General features: G+C 38.5%; 1 protein-coding gene across 4 annotated transcripts in view; it reads left to right on the forward strand.

The window, feature by feature from the left end:
* The window catches only part of PARD3B (par-3 family cell polarity regulator beta), a 1037391-nt gene that overhangs the window by 545545 nt on the left and 471496 nt on the right, over positions 1–20350 (forward strand). For all 4 annotated transcript variants that reach the window (XM_044241394.1, XM_044241395.1, XM_044241397.1 and 1 more), the window contains exons 5-7: positions 3219–3307; positions 12422–12508; positions 18147–18272. In XM_044241394.1, the coding sequence (XP_044097329.1) occupies positions 3219–3307; positions 12422–12508; positions 18147–18272 (302 nt within the window). The remainder of the gene's footprint in view (positions 1–3218; positions 3308–12421; positions 12509–18146; positions 18273–20350) is intronic.

Below are 20350 nucleotides of genomic sequence, written 5' to 3' on the forward strand. Positions count from 1 at the left end.
CTATTCTAGGCAGGGGATTGCATCTATTTTAAGTTAATAGGAATTATAATAGTTTTATTAATACAATTAAGTGTAGAGCTTCCCAAACTTGACTTTTTAAGAGGCAAGTTGGGGGACTTAAAATCACATCATTAATATTTCTCAAGTCCGAAGTTGAAGAAATATCATGTCTGTTCCACAGCATTTGTTTATACCTCTCGTTCTTCATCATCAGATTATTTTTGCCCCTTTACTTCCCAACTAAAAAGCCAGATTTCATAGATTGTTCTCAAAGTTACTTAAATAAGCTATGGGAGGGGGGAATTCATTTTTAGATACATGTGATTTCGTGACTCTTCACCATGTAATTTAGGGAAGGAAAAGCCTAAGCACCCCTAAATTATTACTTGTCAGGTATTTTGTAATTTTCAGAAAAAGTGAATTTATGGACCCCGTCAAGAAAGAAGTTGCTGTTGTCTCTAATTCTGAAAGCCCCACACTGCTCCCGTGTTGTTCAAGTCCATTTGGCTTTGGCTTCGCGTCCTTGCCCAACGCCCTGAGCATCTGTCTGCCTGCCCCATCTCTAGAGAATAGCATAGAATTCTGTTATTGCAAAAATAGGAATGATTTTGGCAAGTGACACGCACTGCCCATTAGTTGAGATGATAAACTCTAGTTTATCACAGCCCTTTTTGATAGCTGTGGTGAAGCAAAGACTTTTCGATGCTCCTTTTAAAATAGTGGAACTCTTGTCTTAGAGAAGTCTGTGAATGTGTGTGTGTTCCCTCTTAAGTCTGTGGTTACTGACATGATTGCTATAAAGCTGTTGTCAGTTCAGAATTACCCTTAAGCAGAGTATCACGTTGCAATTGGCCCAATATTGCTTTCAAATTCTAATTGACATTTCCATATACTTAGAGCATTAAGTATGTTGTTGACATAAATAGAACCTTTACTTACTGTCTAACTGGAACTAGAAAAAAAGTTATTTTAACCTTGGAGAATGTTGATTTGAACCAGAAAGTGTGCTCTTTTCTTATCTTCGTAAGCGATCAACAAAAAAATTCCACTTGGAGTAGGAAGCAAAGAGGCAAAAATAGTTAACATTTTATAACATTAACCCAGTTTTTTCTTTGACATTCTGAGAATGTATATCCATGAAGAGTTACAGAACCAGTAAGAGGATTTATTTCAACTGATAGCCACTGTTAACTGTTCATGGATGTAAAATCTTTATATTGTTAGCATGCTAATACTCTCTAAATTGATGTCCGATTCAGTGTGATTCTTACCAAAATCCAGCTGGCTTTTTTTTTTTTCCTTGCAGAACTTGATGTTCTGATTCTAAAAATTGTGTGAAAATGCAAGGGACTCGGGCGAGAACAAACTTGGAAAAGAACAGATGTGGGGAATTCTCACTTCTGGTTTCAAAACTCAGTACAAAACCAAGTACTCAAGACTGTAGTACTGGCCTAAGGATATATATGTAGATCAGTGGAATACAGTTGAGAGTCCAGAGATGAGAGACCTGACTGGGGCTTTAAGAACCATGATTTTTTTTTTTTTTTTTTTCTCGCTGACCTCTAGAGATGTTGACACCTCATGAGAGATTCTACCCCAGTACTGCCCATCTAACCCATTTCTAAATATTTGGCTCACAGAAGCTCTGAGAGACAGTAGGGTTTTTAAATCCATTTAATTTGGGGGTAATTTATTACACGGGATTAGGAAACTAATACAATGCCATTCTGCTCATGCATTCATTAATATCCCCTAAATGAGCCCCATGTGTTGGGTACTTGAGAGAGTACTAGACATGCCATGACCCTTCCTGGAACTCCCTCTCGTGGTAAGGGAGTTGGGGAAGAAAGTACAAATGTTCTGACATGTGCTGTAGTCACGAGTTCAAGCATTTTGTTAAATTATCTACCTAAGTATGTTTGTAAGCTGCCCAGCGCAGTGTTTTCTCTGTAAGCATAGATCATAATAGTAGGTATGTTTGAAAGTTTTCAAAGATTTGGTGCCTTAAACTAAAACATATTTTTTGAATTTCTAGATTTTCTTCACTTTCTTTATCCCACTGAAAGGGTGAAAAAAAATTTTTTTAAAGAAGAAATCTAGTGTAGAACAAGTCCCTCACAAAACCCAGAACACCTATGCGAAATGTTGCTACTCTGTCTAAAAGTGAAATACATCTTTTTAATCATTTCACACTGATAAACTTGAATTGTGGCTCCCTGCCTTGTTTTCTTCAAGATATTAGCCTAGTTCCTTTACACCCAACTTCCTAACTGATATATTGTCTTTTTTGTTATTGTTGCAAGGATGCTTCCGGATCCGTGAATGCTCTGTTTACAGGTGTGGTGGTTGACAATGGGTCCTTCTCCGTGTGGTTTGTTGGCTCAGGGAAACCTGAGTCCATGAGTAACACAGTTTATGACTTTGCTTCTCAAGAATGGTATATCTTCAGAATCCCTTTGTTCAAGTGCAGTTCCAAAGCTTAACAGAAATCTAATGCCTTACAAATGAGATTCAGAATCAAGCTCGCTTTTTAGAATCCATTCCATGTAACATCCAACTCAACGTGGCCACTGTCCTGGAGCGCTTGCCTCCTCTGGCCCTCTTAGCTCTCTGTAGTGGAAGAGTGTTTACCATTTTAGGAATTAAATGGTTAATTTCAGTTTCCTTTTGCTGAAGATCATTCTCAGAATGAGAGTCTTGTGACAGAGTAAGAACTCCAGGTTTCTTTTCCAGCCACAGTCCTATTACATTTCCGACAGAAGTGACCTTGCCAGACAACTTTTTTTTCATGAATTTTTTTTCTTTATATTTTTAGTGTCACCAGGGGGTACAGGCAAGTACAGTACATTAAAGCTAATACATCACCACCTGTCAGTGACACCTTCCCTTTGGTACCCACTCTCCTTGCTGATTTAAAACACTCCATCCCAAAAGCTTATGGTTGAGTAGCAGGAAGCTAAATGATGTATTCCAAAGCTCTTAACATATTGCCTTGTGTAAATGGCCCATTTGAGTATTTCAGAAACCAAACAGGAGAGAAGAGAACATTGAAAGCATTAAAAAGATTAACACCTGTTTCCAGTCTTCAAAAAAAATTGGAGCATGCTATATATATTGAGAGTAAAAAACCACTTGCTGTCTCATGTTGAAACATTTTATTCAAATTTTCAGTTTGACATGTGTAGCATCCACATGCTTATGGGTTTTTTTGACTACAGGATTCCACACAGAACTTAGAAGATGGAGAAGTTATGAATGGGGTACAGACCGAACCACTGACATCGCTGAAAACCAAGGATGCACTGAGGTATTCTCTTTATGTGAATAAGACTATGTTAGTTATTACAGGATAATGTTTCTCTAACAGTTTGTAGTTTTTATTTTATAGAGAAGGTCAGGATAGGTAGTAGAGTGGAGTGAAACCTGTTCCAATTCTAAAATTAATTAGTCACTCTTTTATTTTCTTTTTTGATGGAAGAACTTCCTGACAAACATATATAAATGAGCCTCCAAGTCTTTCAACTCTTCAGCAACCTGGAATCCTTAATTGCTTTTTTCCTCTTTGAACAACAGTTTAAAGTGAATTTTCAGAGTTCGTTGTGGTTGAGTGCTCTACTTTGACATTAGCTCTTTGAATATTGTTCGGTATTCTGTTTTAACCATCTTGCAATATTTTACTCAATGTATATAAAATGAATCCAGTCAATCACCTAGGATTTTTCATGGTTTTAATGTAAGTAACTCATTATATGAAGTCATTTGCTCTCATTTTCTCCAGTACTTACTTTGTTCTGCACTAATTTCCAGTTCTGCCTTAGCTTACCACACAGGTTCCATTCCTACTTTTGCTGCTTCCTAGTTCTATTAGTGTAGGCAAGTATTTCATGTCCCTTTGCCTTACTTTCTGGTATGTAAAACAGAAATAATGTTAAACCCTTCTTCAGAAGTTGGTATGAAGATTAAATGAATTCATGTGTGTAGAACACTTCCAACAGTGCCTGGGCCAGAGTGAGCCATGGGGGCAGTTGCTGTCCTTGGCCACCATTGTATTGTGTTCAAGATGACGGTGGTCGTGATGGTGATGGTGATGGTCATGGTCATGGTGATGATACCACCACCACCACTCTTACCCATCATTTTTTGTAAGTTATTTTGAATTTTGTGCTGGGAAAATAATTCCATGTTTAATGGATGGTTGGCTTCAGCACTCAGAGATGATGATTCTAAGGTTGATGGCCATTCATTCATTCATTCATTTACACAACATACTCTTTTCATTCAGTCCAATTACTAACAGTGGCCAAGCATTTTGCATGGAACTAGCTTTTTAATAAAAAAAAATATGTGATCATCCTTTATCACACTGATTTACTGTGTGGGCTTCCCTCACACAATTTATAGCCACATGACATAGGTGCTCTATTTAGATTATATTATTTTGATGAATGAGATACACAATATTAAAAATTTGGTAGAGAAAATCTCTTGGGCACTATTTTTTTAGAAGCTTGACAAGATTGTTTTTGGAGGCGGGCATAATCTATGTAATACTCTTCTGTTTGCCTTTAATTTCATTTTTTCAGTGTTAGCTTTTTGAAAAGTTTGTAATCATCTTGGCTAAATGTTATGTGGGTAGATGTCGTTGAGTGTGAACCATTGTTTGATTTATGGCTACATGAACTAATTAACTAAACTCTCTCCAGGTACAAAAATTGAGAGGAATGGAGTATAGGAATTTTTAAAAATTCTTTAAAATATATGTATGTACATGCACAATTTTTGCAAGAGTTTTATCACCACATTTAATAGGCTGATGAATTGTAATTCAAAGCAATTAAGTAACTTGTAGAGACCCAATCTCTATCCACTACTCTTGTCTCCAAAGCCTTCAATGCCAGTGTTATCTATTGTATACACCTCCCCTTATTCTTTGGTGTTTTATTTTATGCTAAGGAACTTCATGTGGTGAGCACCAGTTTGGAGAAATCAGAAAAATCAGGTTGAGGCCAAGTTCAGAAAGCAGAGCTAAGTGCAGACTCTCAGCACCTGCAGGCTCTTGGGTATGGAGAGGATGAGAAGGATCTTAACAGGATGGCATGCACAGCTAGCAGCAGGAAGCTTGGAGATTACAATTCCAGGAAAAGACTTGGGTTCTAGCTGGCACAGGGTGATGAAGAAACAAAGGGAGAACAATTAGGAAGTCACTTAGAGCTGAGTTATTTGGTCATCATTCTCCTAGGGCAAGGAGGGCATGTTCTCCCACAGAGCTTGGCCCAAGAATAGAGCTTTGGGCTCACTTTGATGTGGGTGGCATAAAAGCTCAGCAGATTATTTCCATAGTCCATCTCAAAATATTTTGCACTTATTTCTGTACTTTCAACCCCATGGTCGTTGCTTAAGCTTTTATTACCTCTCAGACTATTGTAGCAACCTACTGTCTCTTCTCTTGAATACCAGTCTCTTTATCCTAACTGATCTCCTGTATCACTCACACTGCTAGGTAAAAATTTCTTTTTTTTTTTCTTTCCAACTTATTTATTTTCAGAAAAACAGTATTCATTATTTTTTCACCACACCCAGTGCTCCATGCAAGCTGTGCCCTCTATAATACCCACCACCTGGTACCCCAACCTCCCACCCCCCCCGCCACTTCAAACCCCTCAGATTGTTTTTCAGAGTCCATAGTCTCTCATGGTTCATCTCCCCTTCCAATTTATCCAAAAGCACATACCCTCCCCAATGTCCATAACCCTAGCCCCTTCTCCCAACCCCCTCCCCCCAGCAACCCACAGTTTGTTTCGTGAGATTAAGAGTCACTTATGGTTTGTCTCCCTCCCTATCCCATCTTGTTTCATGGATTCTTCTCCTACCCACTTAAGCCCCCATGTTGCATCACCACTTCCTCATATCAGGGAGATCATATGATATTTGCAATGTCCACAATAGCCAAACTATGGAAAGAACCTAGATGTCCATCAACAGATGAATGGATCAAGAAGATGTGGTATATATACACAATGGAATACTATGCAGCCATCAAAAGAAACGAAATCTTGCCATTTGCGACAACATGGATGGAACTAGAGCGTATCATGCTTAGCAAAATAGGTAAAAATTTCTTAAACCAGAGTATTCAACAAACCACTCCTACCTTCCAGTTGAATTTTGTTAAATCCTCGGTTTCAACACTACCTATGTAACCTTAGACTAATTATTTAACCTCTTTAGTTTTTTTAATATGGAAAATGGGTATCATCACACAGATTATTGTGAAGATTAAATGAGATTTATCATAGGCATTTGTACTCAGCACAATACTAAATGAACAGATAAATATTAGTTGCTACTGCAGTTATGATTAGCACACGTACCGTGGTTTATTGTGACTGTCATTCTCCCATATAAGACTGTGAATCCTCCAAGGGATTCCTGACATGTCATACAGGTCTTGGAACATACTTGTTCCAAGTATGCAAATTTGTTCAGTGAATGGTTAAAACACATTGCTCCATAAATCATAAGCATCCCTATTTGCTGCTTACTCAGCATTAACACAATTTTATTTAATGAAAAATAACCATAGGAGGGGGTTCTCCAAATAGTCTTAAAATATGCATCTCCTATGAAGCAGTACTCAATTTACCTCAATCTTAAGATGATGAAGCAAGAGATTTCTATTGGGTAGTTTTTGTTTGGTTTGGTTTGGTTTGGTTTGGTTTAACTACACTTTAAGCTTCCCTCCCTCCTTCCCTCCCTTCCTTCCTTCCTTCCTTCTTGAAGGGGAGGCAAAGAGAGGGGGTAGAGGAAGAGAGATAACCTTAAGCAGGCTCCACTCCCAGCATGAAGCCCCATGAGGGGCTTGATCTCACAATCCTGAGATCATGACTTAAGCTGAAATTAACAGTTGGACGCTTCACTGAGCCACCCAGGTGCTGTAAAGCTTCTATTTCAACAGAAGCGATACATGCAAAAGACCTTCCCATCATCCCTAAGTTCAACTTCATTCCTGACCTCAACCTATTCCTTGACACATTTCCAAATTACCCTACTCCAGACTTTCCTCTTCTCCCACACTTAAAACAACCATCAAGTTTTATTCTTTTTTGCCTCTGATATCCATTCATTTGACAAACTATTGGTAGAATCCATGTCAAAAAAAAAAAAAAAATCCCTTAAACCTTCCCCCAGGTATTCATGCTTTATTCCTGATGCTCAAGCCCTATTCCCTCTCCAATTATTGCAATAATTTACTAATTCCTGTCTCAGGGACCAATCTCCATCTTGTCTTACTCTTTTCTAATCGATCCCACATATCACTGCCAGATAAATATTTCTAAACCACAGCATCTATCACCCTCCTCCGTAGTGCCAACACCTTTAATGACTCCATTTTCTACAAAACTAAATGTGCTTTTTTTCCCCCCGTGTGGATTTTGACGTATCACTCTGAGATTTGATCTCAAGCTGATGGTTCAACCTTCTCTTCTCAATACCTCCCTGTCTTTCCCTTCCTTTCTCCCTGCTCACTAGCCTCTTTCTCTAATATCACAGCCAGTCTGTGTGCTCACAAACCCTCCTGCTTCAGTGTCTCAGTGCAGACTGTGCTGTTTCCTCCCCATGCCCCCACCATCCCCTCACCTAATTTTTCTAACTGAAGATCATTTGCCCTTCTCACTTCCATCTAAACTCCTCCTTCAGGAAGAGTTTCCTGATCCCAGCTTCCCTTCCTGATCCTGTACTAATTTCTTCTGAGCCTCACCAGGAAGTGCCTCTACTTTGAAACTCATGCAAAAGTAGCTTAAAACTCCTGCTCTGCAATACAGTAAATTCCGATGTGAATCTTGACTCTACCTTGTAGAAGTGGTGTGAGGTTTGGCAAATTATTTTACCTTTCTAGGCATCAGTTTATGAATCTGTAAAATGGGTCTGATATGTTTTACTTTATATACTTCTGGTAAGAGTACATGGTCTATTGTTTAGAAGGCCATTAACACAGTGCATCCCAAATCACAGTTTATAATCACTGAAAACATACTACAATTACTACTATCATTCCATGGCTTTGTGTTATTCTCTGTTACCTGTCTTATCCTGCTCCCCTAGATTGTGAACTCCTCAGATATTGGCCTCTATGTTTTCCTTATAGAACTACATCATTGAGGGGCGCCTGGGTGGCTCAGTGGGTTAAACCCTCTGCCTTTGGCTCAGGTCATGATCCCAGGTCCTGGGATCGAGCCCCGCATCGGGCTCTCTGCTCAGCCAGAGGCCTGCTTCCTCCTCTCTCTCTGCCTATTTGTGATCTCTGTCTGTCAAATAAACAAATAAAATCTTTGAAAAAAAGAAAAAAAAAGAACTACATCATTGAGACTACTCAATTAATATACGTTGAATTCAGGTACATTGACTGAATCCCACCACCATCAACAGGTTTTTTGTTAGGCTTTTACTTAGCATATTTGCATCAATAAGACCTCACGATCAAGCATTTTACTGGGAGGTCTCTCGGTGGTCCATCTCTCACACTGTTCTGTATGCGTGTGATGAACTTGTGTATTAGTGCCTGAAGACCCCCGGCCAAAACCTTCTATCCATTTGTATCCATCATCATCTTTGTGGCAGTAGTCTAATCATGAAGAAAACATGTTCCTCATCCCTACAGTACTTGAGGATATTTTAAAAATCTCACTGAGGAAATCAGTTGAGAAAAAAGTGGGAAGTTTGAGATAATTTCCTTTTAATCCATAAACTCTTTCCCTCAAAAAATTCTAATAATCATCCTAATAGCTGATGGTTATTGAACCTCTTGTACACAACAGATACTATGTGTATGAGGTACATGTTATGTCCTCTAGTTGTTTTTAAACCAACAGTTCTATTAGGAATTTATCTAAATTTCCCCTTTGTCCAAATAAGGAAACTAATACTTCTGGTCTTTGTTTAAATGATTTACTCAGATATCTGACTCAAAGCCACCGCTAAGATACACTGCTAATTTTGTAACTTAATCATGATTTTCTTCTGGAACAAGAGACACCCCCCACCCAGCTTGCCCTGAGTCCTCTGTCCCTTACCCTACGTCAGTAGCCTGTGACTTTAAACTGTGAATAATCTCCATATTAAGAATGCTGTCCGTTTGCCTGTGTGAAGAATTGTACCTGCAGCGCTCTGCAGCTCTTATCTTCTGTCCCTCAGACTTCATGTGTTTCTTCTGGATGGAGCCAAATGAAGACCTTGGCCATGGAGTTCCTGCAGAGCAGCTGTTCAGGACAGGCTCATTTTTAACCTTTTATTCTGTACCTTCACCCCAAGTTTTGTCCTAAAATCTTAGATAGGTAGCAGCTGGTCCCAGGAATTATTTGAATCAGTGTTGTCAATTGGATCTTAGGACGTTTAGCTTGATCTAATGTTGGATCTAATGTTCTGTGACTGTCTGCTTTGGGTTTCATTCTCTAAAGTCAGCTGTCTCGATCTTTGTGACGCTTTCAGCTTTTCTTTGTGTACTTGAAGTATTTTCCCTTTATCCTGCATTTCACTTTTTTGTCTGTTTTTCACAAGTAGCTGCCAATCCCTTTTTCTTTCCACTGCCAGAATATTCTCTCCACCTCATTCTCTAAATTTTCCATTCCCAGTCGGCTTTCAGAACATAAATTATTGTGTACATAACTTGCTCACTTGTTGCTGAAACTTACTCTGCACTTGGACTAAACAAATGGCATTGATAGTGTATTTGCACATCTTAGTAAAATCTCACTTTATGAGATAATTGTGTCTAGCCCTACCTTCTGTGTTTATCTTTCATTAAGGGTATATATACAGAGATTTCTACAGAATTCCATCAGGTGTATGGAACACAAAGATTCCCCCCCTTTTAAAATAAGTAAAAATATATGGTCTATGAGGCTTCCTTTTTCTAAAGCTTTTCTTTCCATCTTAAAATAATGGATAACATTTTATAAAGAGCATGGTAAAACACAACCTGTATAAAATTCGTAATATTTGTCTATATTAAGTAGATTTAATTACAATCGACAAAATCAACAATCCTTCATGTTTTTTTTCTGGGACAACATTTTTATGATAGTCATTTAGGATATGTCACATGTCTTTCTAGCCAAAGAATTGTGATTGCCATGTACATAGATAGAACAAGACTTTATTCTGAGGTCTCAAAAAAGAGAATCTTATGAAGTATAAATGAACCTTTAAATTCCATCCCAAAGAATGGGTATAGTGTTTTAAAACAAGATTGATTGCTTTAACAAATTATAAATTTACTTTATTAAGTGAATGTAAAAATAAAAGATTGATAGTTCCTAAAGAGTATGTACTAGTATAATACATAGAATTTATTGTGTTTTACAGGAAAGGTTTTGAGTTGGGTAAAGGAATATTTGCAAAAGAGACAAAAAAAAAAACAAAAAAAACCCAAAAACAAAAAACCCACAAACACAGAAACAAAAACATAAAGCCATCCCAAAAATTCTTACGCTGAAATCTTGAACTCTATTCTAAACACACTTATCTTCTAAAAGCCTCTCTATAGTACATATGAGTGCTATCCCTCAGCTCGTGGACATTTAATACACTTAATGGGAAAGATTTGTGTTATGTTCTCAGTGTAAAACAAAGATACATTGTAAAGGTAGAGATAATAAAGTTTAATGATTAAACAAGATTTTCATCTTTGTTTTTAAAAGTCTTTAAAACAATACCATAACCCTAGAATGTTAATGCTCTGGGTTTACTCTTTCTCAAATACCTACAAATGTACTATAAATCTATTATTATGTAAAAATTATTGCTTTGTGGTCCATTAAGAGCTATGCAACTTTCTCTGCCCATCAGACAGTTTATATTTAAGATGTATAGTACATACATACATACAGTATTTCATATATTATATATATACACACTTATATATTTATATATATATTCATTTAATATCTGTATTCTCACACAGAAAGTATCAAGAAGAATCTATTTTATCCCATGATATTATCACTCTAAGATTTGTTTTATTTCTAACTTTTACCCCAGGCCTTTGATATAACCTGCTTGACTGAACAAGTTTTAAATATATCAGCAATATCTGAGCAAAACTCATTTTGAAATTTATTATCAGATTTGAAATTCTATCATACTCCACAAATGTTAGAAACTGACATGCTCTTTTTTATAGTTCTTAATGATAATAAGTTTGCAATGAAAACACATTAAAAATAAGCCTAGTCCACTGATGGGAATATATTTAATGTATTTATTTTAGATGGCTGATAATTCAGGGAGTGCTACAAGCAGAGTGAATTTATCAGGCATTTTGCTTTCTTATGCTGTTCTCATCTTTCCTGCAAGGAGCCAAAATTTCACCGTTTTCAATTTGGAACAGAAAAGCATTTGTAGCAGCTGTAGCTCTTAATTTGACATCTAGTTTCAGGTCATTTTCATGTAAATAGGAAACAATAGAGACCTGCTTACAATTTCCATAACAGGGATGCTTGCTTCAAATTTATCATTTTTCCTCTGGCAATTTTATTTTCTCTCTGTGGGATTAAAGGAGCCAATAATTGTTCATGGTTATTATTTTTCATCTTTATAAAAACTTGTTGGTTCCACTCTTTATTACTCAAAGTTTCCCAATATCTTGTATATTTCAGTCATACACACTACCCATTAATGTTTCTAGCTCATCCTTTCCTTAATCTGGAGTAGGTTAGGCAGGTCAGGCTTTCTATTTCTTTCTGTAATACATTTTCTCCAGGCTTTACAACTTCCTTTTCTACCTCTAAAAAAAAATAGGAGGTGAAAATTTAGAATTGTCCCATTGACTACAACTGATGCCTTATTGAAAGGCGAGTCTGAGTTCTGATTTATAATGCTCTGAACATGCCCATATGTGTTACTAACTGGAGCTTCACCGTTGTAAAATGTAATTTTGTGCTTTTTCTAATAAATATATTTTTTATTTCAATTTTCCTGTTCTGAGAGGGAAAACTACTTTATGCTCAAGCATAGATAAGCTTTAGTTCCATGTATTTTATCATCTGCACAGTAATTGTCAAGTGTGTCTCAATGGGGAGAGATTTCATTTTTGTGTATATCCTTTTAAATATGTTGATTTATGCAGGTTAAATTAAGTAGAAAGTTATTTTTGTGGGTCATCATTTCCATTTGTTTCCCTTCTACAGAAAAAAAAAATAAGAAATCAGTCTTTTAAACATTTTATTTCCTGGATCTTGTGAACATACCAGCAAATCATGTACTCAATTGACTTCATCTCTGCCATTGAATTTACAGTAGTTGATATAATCTTAGGGTTTTTTTTTCTTTTTTAAATGTGCTGCTTTCTTTTTTTTTTTTTCCCCTTTTTTTTTTTTTTTAAAAAGTAGCGACTTATCTGTGCTCTTACTTGTTTCTGCCCCAGCGATATGATGCGAACAGTGGAGATTTCTGGGGAAGGAGGCCCCTTGGGAATTCACGTGGTGCCCTTCTTTTCATCTCTGAGTGGAAGGTAAGATGTTTTCTTTACATCAGAAGCTCGTGCTAATGAAAAACTTGACTTCAGCTCATTTTCCCAAACATGATTCAGAAGAGGATTAAATGTGTATCTCTGTTATTCAGACAGACACCTCAATATATACTTCTGTTGGCCACTTAAGTGTTAGAAACAAAGTCATTTACTTCTAAGATACAGAGAAAAAGCAACATTATAAATTACCATTTCCACATTTGCACTTAATTATGCAGTATTTTCTTTTTTTTAAACAAATATTAATTTATTCATTTATTGGAAAGAGAGAGAGAACAAGCATGAGGAGGGCAAGTAGGAGAAGGAGAAGAAAGAAATAGACTCCCCATTGAGTGTGGAGCCAGACATAGGCTTCGATCTCACGACCCTGAGATCATGAGCTGAGCCAAAATCAAGAGCTGGATGTTCAACTGGCTGAGCCACCCAGGCGCCCCTGAAGTATTTTCTTAAAGTGTTCTTGCCAGCGACATGTAGTAAACACAATCCTTAAGAAGGTTTTAACATACTGTTAGACAAATATTACAACTGAATTTTTTAATGTTCCAAAATACACTTCAAAAAGTGGAGGTGGTCATCCAAATTGATATTTCCTGATTCTGTTCAGGTATATGGAACTTAGGATAAAAAATACTCTAGCACCGTAAGTAGCTATATCAGAAGCTATATATTTTCATGATTTTAACTATAATGGTAGGGTACTATTGTGCTTTTTTTGTCTAAAATAAAATGTAATCAATTAAAAACAGTATACTGCCTCCTTTTGAAATTTTAAAAACATTTAATTGCTAAATCCACAGTGGCAAATGGTAATTTAAATGTCAGCGTTTCTTGAAGTTCATGTCCACCTAAATGGATATAAAAGCTGTTTTACTGTTGAAAATTGAAGTGTGTGCCTGAGAGTTAATATTAGTACTATTACAACAACTTTACAAAACTAGTATTAGATACTGTGTCACTGTTCTATAAGATGAGTACCTTTAGCACTAGCTTGATACTGACAAGAGCTATCTTAAAAGAAAGGACTTTCCTTTACTTTCCTACAAGTAAAAAGCAATGATATGATTTTAATGAATATGCAAAATTTATTTTTCTTATATTAAATGCATCACTGAAAATTTCAAGCAGAATGCCTTATTTTAGCTTAAGAGAGCAAAGTCCAAGAAAGAACATTAATTTTTTTTTCAAGGACATACGAAATCCAGATCCAATTCCCCTTACTCCATTGCTCTTTCTAGAGCAAAAATTTCCCAAAGGTTATATAGTATTAATTTACTGGTTCAGAATATTTATTCAATTCAGTCGGCCACATAGCAGGAAGAGCAGATTTAGTCATGATATTTTGGTTGGCATCATTTTCAGCAGGTAGCCATCTGCTACCTGTAATTGCAAAGTCATCACCTTTTTTTTTGCAAATAACATCTGATGCCAACCGAGCTCTTGCTGGAATGAATGTTCTCTAAAAAGAAATGAACTGAAAAGCCGGCGGCTCTTATTGTTTCATTTCCTGTATGTGTTAATAAGCGTGTTTATAAATGTTACGGGTTATGGCACAGGACAAGCTGAGGTGGTTTTTGATAGACAGGAAGAGTATTTACCCAGTTGTCATGAGAAATTCTAATGGCTTTTGGCAGAAGTGTGCTGATAGAGCTTTGCGAAATGCCAGAGCGGTTAAATTACCAGGCCCTTTAGTTTAATGAAGCCGGAATAGAACACAAGATCATCCCAATCTCCAAAACATGAAGAAACGTACAATGTGACGGTCACCATACTTCATTTTCAATAGTTCGGAAAACAAATTGACCCTGAAAACCAGAAATCACCTTCTCTTACATCAGATGAGGGAAATACACTAAAATGTATTGATTTCTTCCCTTTTCCTTCCTGGTTCTGACTTCTAGCATAAGCCTTGAAGAATAGAAAAAACGTTACACTTGGATTCAGAACAATTGGATTTGAAACTCAGTGTTCTCTTTTATAACTTGGAACAAGTCCCCTAAACTTGCCTCTTGGGAATACCTACTTCACATCAAGGTTGTAGGGATTAAATGAGATTAAAAATGTGAAAACTCCTTGTAAAGCACACAACACATGAATGTGTTAATTATCAGTATTATTAATATTTCGGCTAAAACAAAAAAGCCTGGTTCAGAAGTGAACTTTTACAAGTTCATGGTTAACTGTTCAGTAACTTGATGAAATAGTTGTATAATTTTTTTTTTTGCTCTCCATTAGTATTATAGAAAGGAAATTTAATTAAAAAACATAAAAATAATATGGAAGTGGAGACATGAGCCAATAAAAGTTAAGAAGTAATGAGTACAGGCTGAAACAGCACACTTAACTCAACCCATGTGTTTAGATGCAACTGAGTGTAGAGCGTGTCAGACAAGTGTCTGACTTCATAATGCCATATGGTTTCAGTGTGTGAGCTCGGGGGCTGGGGGTTGGTGAGTTAAGGTCATAGTGGTAGACTTAGTTCTTAATTTCCTTCCATTTATTGGTTTGTGTCATTATTTTAAATTAGAATTTACATTTAATTCTTTACTGAGGCTACTGTAATTGACTTTGCCTCCAATTTCTAGATATATGTGTGTGTAAATATATATACTTCAGAAAAATACTGCCACACCTGTTGTTGAATAGGAACTGTAATCTCAGTTAGAACACCCTGAGTACAATATTGTGGCTGCTGTACCAGATAAGGCTTCAGCGGCTTCATTAGGCACGACAGCATCGGCTGTTAAATGCCATCTGTATGGAGGCCCCTTGGCGTGTACAGTCAGAATCAAAACAAATATACAAAAACCTGAGTTCCTACAAGTTAAAAGCAATTTTACTTCATTGACTTTAAAAAAAAATAAGGTACTTTTGTTTTAGAATGAAATCTAATTGTTTTTCTATTGCATAATATACTTTCATTTCCTAGTAAAGACAGCTAAATATGACAGAGAAGAAGGAAGGGACGGGAGAGAAATGACGTGTAATGTAAGGAGAGGCGATGTTTAGATAAAAATGCGAAGCTGGTAGATTGGCCAAGGCCTGTGATGCAGTGAGGAGAGCAGAAGGGGGCAAGGAGTCGTTGGGTTAGTGTCTACATGATTATTAGAAGAAAAAGAAGTAATGACCACCCCTCTTATTCTGTAGGGCAGTGGGTTTCAGCCTCCTCTATCACTGCTCATTAATGCAAATTAACTGGTTCCTCTGAGCCTATAATTCCTCAACAGCATTAATCTTTAACTCCTGAGAGCCTTGGTCCCCGATGAGACCGTGACCACAGCCCACCAGTTTGGGGCAGAGAGCAAAATGAGAGATTCTTTTCTGAGCCTTCTCATACTGGTCTGGATGAAATTGAACTGGAGGGAATCTATCCCTTCTATGGAATAGAGAAGGCAGGCGTGGTTTGTTGCCAGGGACCAAACTAATAAAATCAGTCAGTTTTACATTTTACCAAAATTACCTCTGACACATGGGTTTTACAGTTGAGCTTATTCTGTCAATAAATTTTTCATGGAAAGTTAGGTTATTTAGATCAGTGAGGTTCACATAGCATACTCCAGCTGTAATATGCCAGCAAAATTGCAACCCAGTGGCCTGAAAGAATTAATTCATCTCCCAAAATGTGAAATTAAATCCTAGGGAGTAACATTACATGACTGATGATGTACTGAATTAAATTAAAGGAAGACTTGAATGCTTGTTAAAAAAATATCGCTTACATAAACTAGTTTATAACCACATGTGAGCCTCCTAATGGATCATGTTATTGTGAATCCACCATAACAAAAAAATCCAAAATGTGAACTATACGAGAGTTGTTTAATTTAAGAAAGAAACACTGTTTCATTCTATTTCTTTTTTCTTTTTCCTCCCCTTCTTTTGCATGTCAAATAGCTCAATTTTTAATATTGTATTATGAGATTAAGGTAGGATTAGGATCTCAAAAATATTAATTTGAATCTCAGATCCTTTATCAAATAGTAGCTTTGGCCCCTTTTCTCTTCCACACAGAGTATGTTCAATTTACTAATTTCTTCCAGGAAAGACAGCAGAACACCCCCCCCCCCAACATGCCTCTGACCCTGAGCCTTCCTTACCACAGGGGGCGTGACTCACTCTCCCCTACATCAGTGCACTGTACCCGTCGGGGCAGAGACCTGAGGACCATGGCAGGGGCCCCTCTTCTTGCCATCTTCAGATGATAGGAGCTCGTTAAGTGAATGGGGGGGCCCTGGAGGCGGAGCCCCTACTGGGTGGCTGTTCCAAACAGGGACAATTTTCTTCTCTACTCTCCTTAGAGGCTGTCCTCTCTCCATGGCTTATTCCTCCATAAGATGTTCTCATATTGGATGGGAGATTTACTGCAAATGGGCTATGCGATCACATAGGAGGCCTGTATGCAAAGAAGAAAGACAAAACAGAAAAATAGGAGAATGAGGGACAAGGAGGTGGTTCTCTCTCCCATGCCCAGCAGAGTCCTCTTGGAGGACGCATCTGCCTTATTCTGGGGACACAGTGAGGGCCCTAACATGCCACAAGAGGTAGGGAAATCTCTCATCTGAGAACTAGCTAAAATACCTACAAGTTTGATTTCTTAAAGTTTTTGGTGTCGATACTACTGAAATGCCACAGAATCACGTGCACACACTAGGCATTTCGTTCTTGCTATAGTCTTTCTCCTTCCTTTTTTCTCCACTCTGTTCCTGACTCTCAGCGGCCGCCGGGCTGTCCTCTCTGAATTCTGGGTCTTACTGGTTGAAATTGCAGACGAGTCTTCCCAGCGCCCCCCACCCCCGCCACTGCCATCACGTCTCTGTCTCCCTCAGAAGCCGTGAGTGTTGGGTGTGCGGCTCCTGTGTGATTAGATGAAGTCCAGCAACTGGCGTTCAAGGCCCCTCTGTGCGGCTCTGGCCTCCCTAGCCAGTGCGAGCTCCCCACACAAACACGCAGGGTTCAGCCTGCCCCCCACTCCGTGTCTGTTCTCTCCCCTCCCATCTACATCCTGCTCACTCCTCAGATCCAGCTTACGTCTCACGCTCTCCCCCGACCTCCCATTCCTCCATCCTGAGCGCTGGAAGGGCCCCAATCATATTGGATTGATTCAGGGTCACCCACGGAATGGGACCAAACCGCCTTTTAACCTGAGCAATACGATCTGTGCGTAAATATTTGCTTCTTAAAAATGCAGATACTAGAGCAGGTAGCATGACTGCAAAAACTCTGGTGACGGCCTCGTCCTCTTCCATCATTAAGCTTCAAGTTGTCTCGGTGCCCCTCACACCTGTTACTGTCAGCCTGACGCGCTTCTCCGAACCGGACGCCCCGTGTCCCCAGCTCCACCGAGCTGCGGTGGCCGATTCGAAAACACCGCAGGCGTGGCCGTGGAGGCCTGGCTCTGTGTGCTCTGGGTCGGTGTTTACGTCTGTCTGTCTCAAAGGCCTTTTTTTCTTTCAGTGGATTTGTTTTTTCACTAAGGATTTAAACCACAAACAGTTGCCTGACTCTAAAGCATAATTTCTTTCATAACTAGAAACCAATACTCAGTTCTGAATAGTTGTGAGTGGAGAAAAAATCAGCATATTATTATCCAGTAATTCTATTTCAACCTCAATTTTGCATTTAGGATTCTAGGACTCTTCATCCGCGGCATTGAAGAAAATAGCAGGTCCAAACGGGAGGGACTATTTCATGAAAATGAATGTATTGTAAAAATCAACAGCGTGGACCTCGTAGACAAAACCTTTGCTCAGTAAGCATTTTTTCCCATTGTTTTATTTACTGTATTGGTTGCTGGCATACATACAGTCATTATTGCACTCTTGATGATCAAAATTGTTGGTAGACTTTTCCGGTCAGTCCCCTCTGAATGACTCCTGGACATCCATTCCCAAAGACATCTTCTGCGTTATGGAAGGTGGCCCACACTTGTCCCCGGCGGCCCCAGGAACAGGAGGCTGCAGAACGCAACAAGCCTCCCTGCCTGGTTGTCTGTTTGGATCATCCTTGGATGAGTTTGTTTTGCTCAGGATTTGGGTCACTTAGGCTGGTCTTTAACGGCTCTTTTCACAGACTGTTAGTTCAGCTTATTAATTAACTAGCTCTGTGTCAGCAGTCTTCCTTCACCTAAATGGCCGTGAGAGATGTCTGTGAAAACTCACTGATAAATAGTAACAAATGAAAAAAAATTAAAATATTCTCCCTGAAGTAATCATTTTTCTGCATGTGCGAATGTTATGGGACTAGGTTCTTAGAACTAAGAATAGCGTGTGCAGCAGTCACACTTTTTTTTTTTAAACATATGTTGGCATTGCAGTGGGGCTCTGGAACAAGGGAATAAATACTAATTACTGCTCCTTAGTAATGACCACACATAATTCCTATTTATTGAGAATAAATACTAATTACTCCTCCTTAGTAATGACCACCAGCTTCTCTTGTTTCTGACCAAAACAATGCATCATATATATTCTTTGTAACCATTCTCTGTCAATATTTGTATGTTTGGTTATTGGGGGGTGGATTGAGGGGGAGGGTGAATGGTTGTGGGTGAGAAGGGCTGTGGGCACTGACTGCTTAAGTATGGAAAGAAATGAAAATGGAAAAAATCTATTTCTTCAAATCATAATACCGCAGTACTTTGTACAAGGACTTGATAGGTTTGTGAGGTGAAAACTGAGGCTCATAAAAATTCAGTATGAAGGTAACGTGGAGTAGAAGCTGACTCCCAGGCAGGGAACTGACCAGAGGAGTTGGGCTACCTCTGTGGGATCTTCTTCCCTTCCCGTAAGTACTTTATTCAGTAAGGTTAGAGGCTGGGGGGAGGGACGTATCAGATAACAGTTGGAATTATGATTTGTTATTATTTGATGTGGCTGCCTCTGACAGAGACCTGAAATAAAGGCACCTTGAACAAGATTAATATTTCCCCCACCAGGGACAAGGAAGTGTGGAGGTGGCAGTCCCAATTTGGTGTGGCAGTTCCGCAAGCATCAGCCAATGGGGCCTGTCCCTTCTTTCTGCTGCGCCATCCTTACTAAGTTGTTTCACGGTTACCAGATAGCTGCTGGGGTTCTGAGTTTGGTGAAATGGGAGAAGAAAGCCCTTTCTGGCTCCCAGCTTTCCTGGAACCCTTCTGTGTAAATCTCATCGGCAAGAAAGGCTGGGGAAAGTAGTTGTTTTACGTAGTCATGAGGCATAAGGATGAAGGGGAGAAATGGTAGTAGGGAATCTGAGGAAAAACACCAAGTACTAAGACAAGAAAGGGAAAAATACAAGTACTCTGTGATAGACTAACGGGGAGGGTACATATTGGATTGATAATTCACTATGACACTGGGCACAGACACTGCATCAAATATCTCCATGAGAAAATGTTTGTGTCAGAATTGAAGTTCTGGAACACAACCCATTTTAGAGCGGACCTGTACTTCAGAACAGAGCCCTAAAAGGAACTGGTATTCTGATCAATACTACAAGAAAATTTTTTCCTTCTAAAAATAAAGTTTGCTTTTATATTTACTTAGGAATGCCTTTTGGATGGATTTTCAGTTTTAGAAATAAATCTAAAAACCATGGGTCCTTGGACGAGTTATCTAATCACTCTGAGTCTCTGTCTCCTTGTTTTGCCGAATAAGAGTGAATTGTACAGGGGCGCCTGGGTGGCTCAGTGGGTTAAGCCGCTGCCTTCGGCTCAGGTCATGATCTCAGGGTCCTGGGATCGAGTTCCGCGTCGGGCTCTCTGCTCAGCGGGGAGCCTGCTTCCTCCTCTCTCTCTCTGCCTGCCTCTCTGCCTGCTTGTGATCTCTCTCTGTCAACTAAATAAATTAA

Source organism: Neovison vison, chromosome 3, assembly GCF_020171115.1.
Source record: "Neovison vison isolate M4711 chromosome 3, ASM_NN_V1, whole genome shotgun sequence".
NCBI lineage: Eukaryota > Metazoa > Chordata > Mammalia > Carnivora > Mustelidae > Neogale > Neogale vison.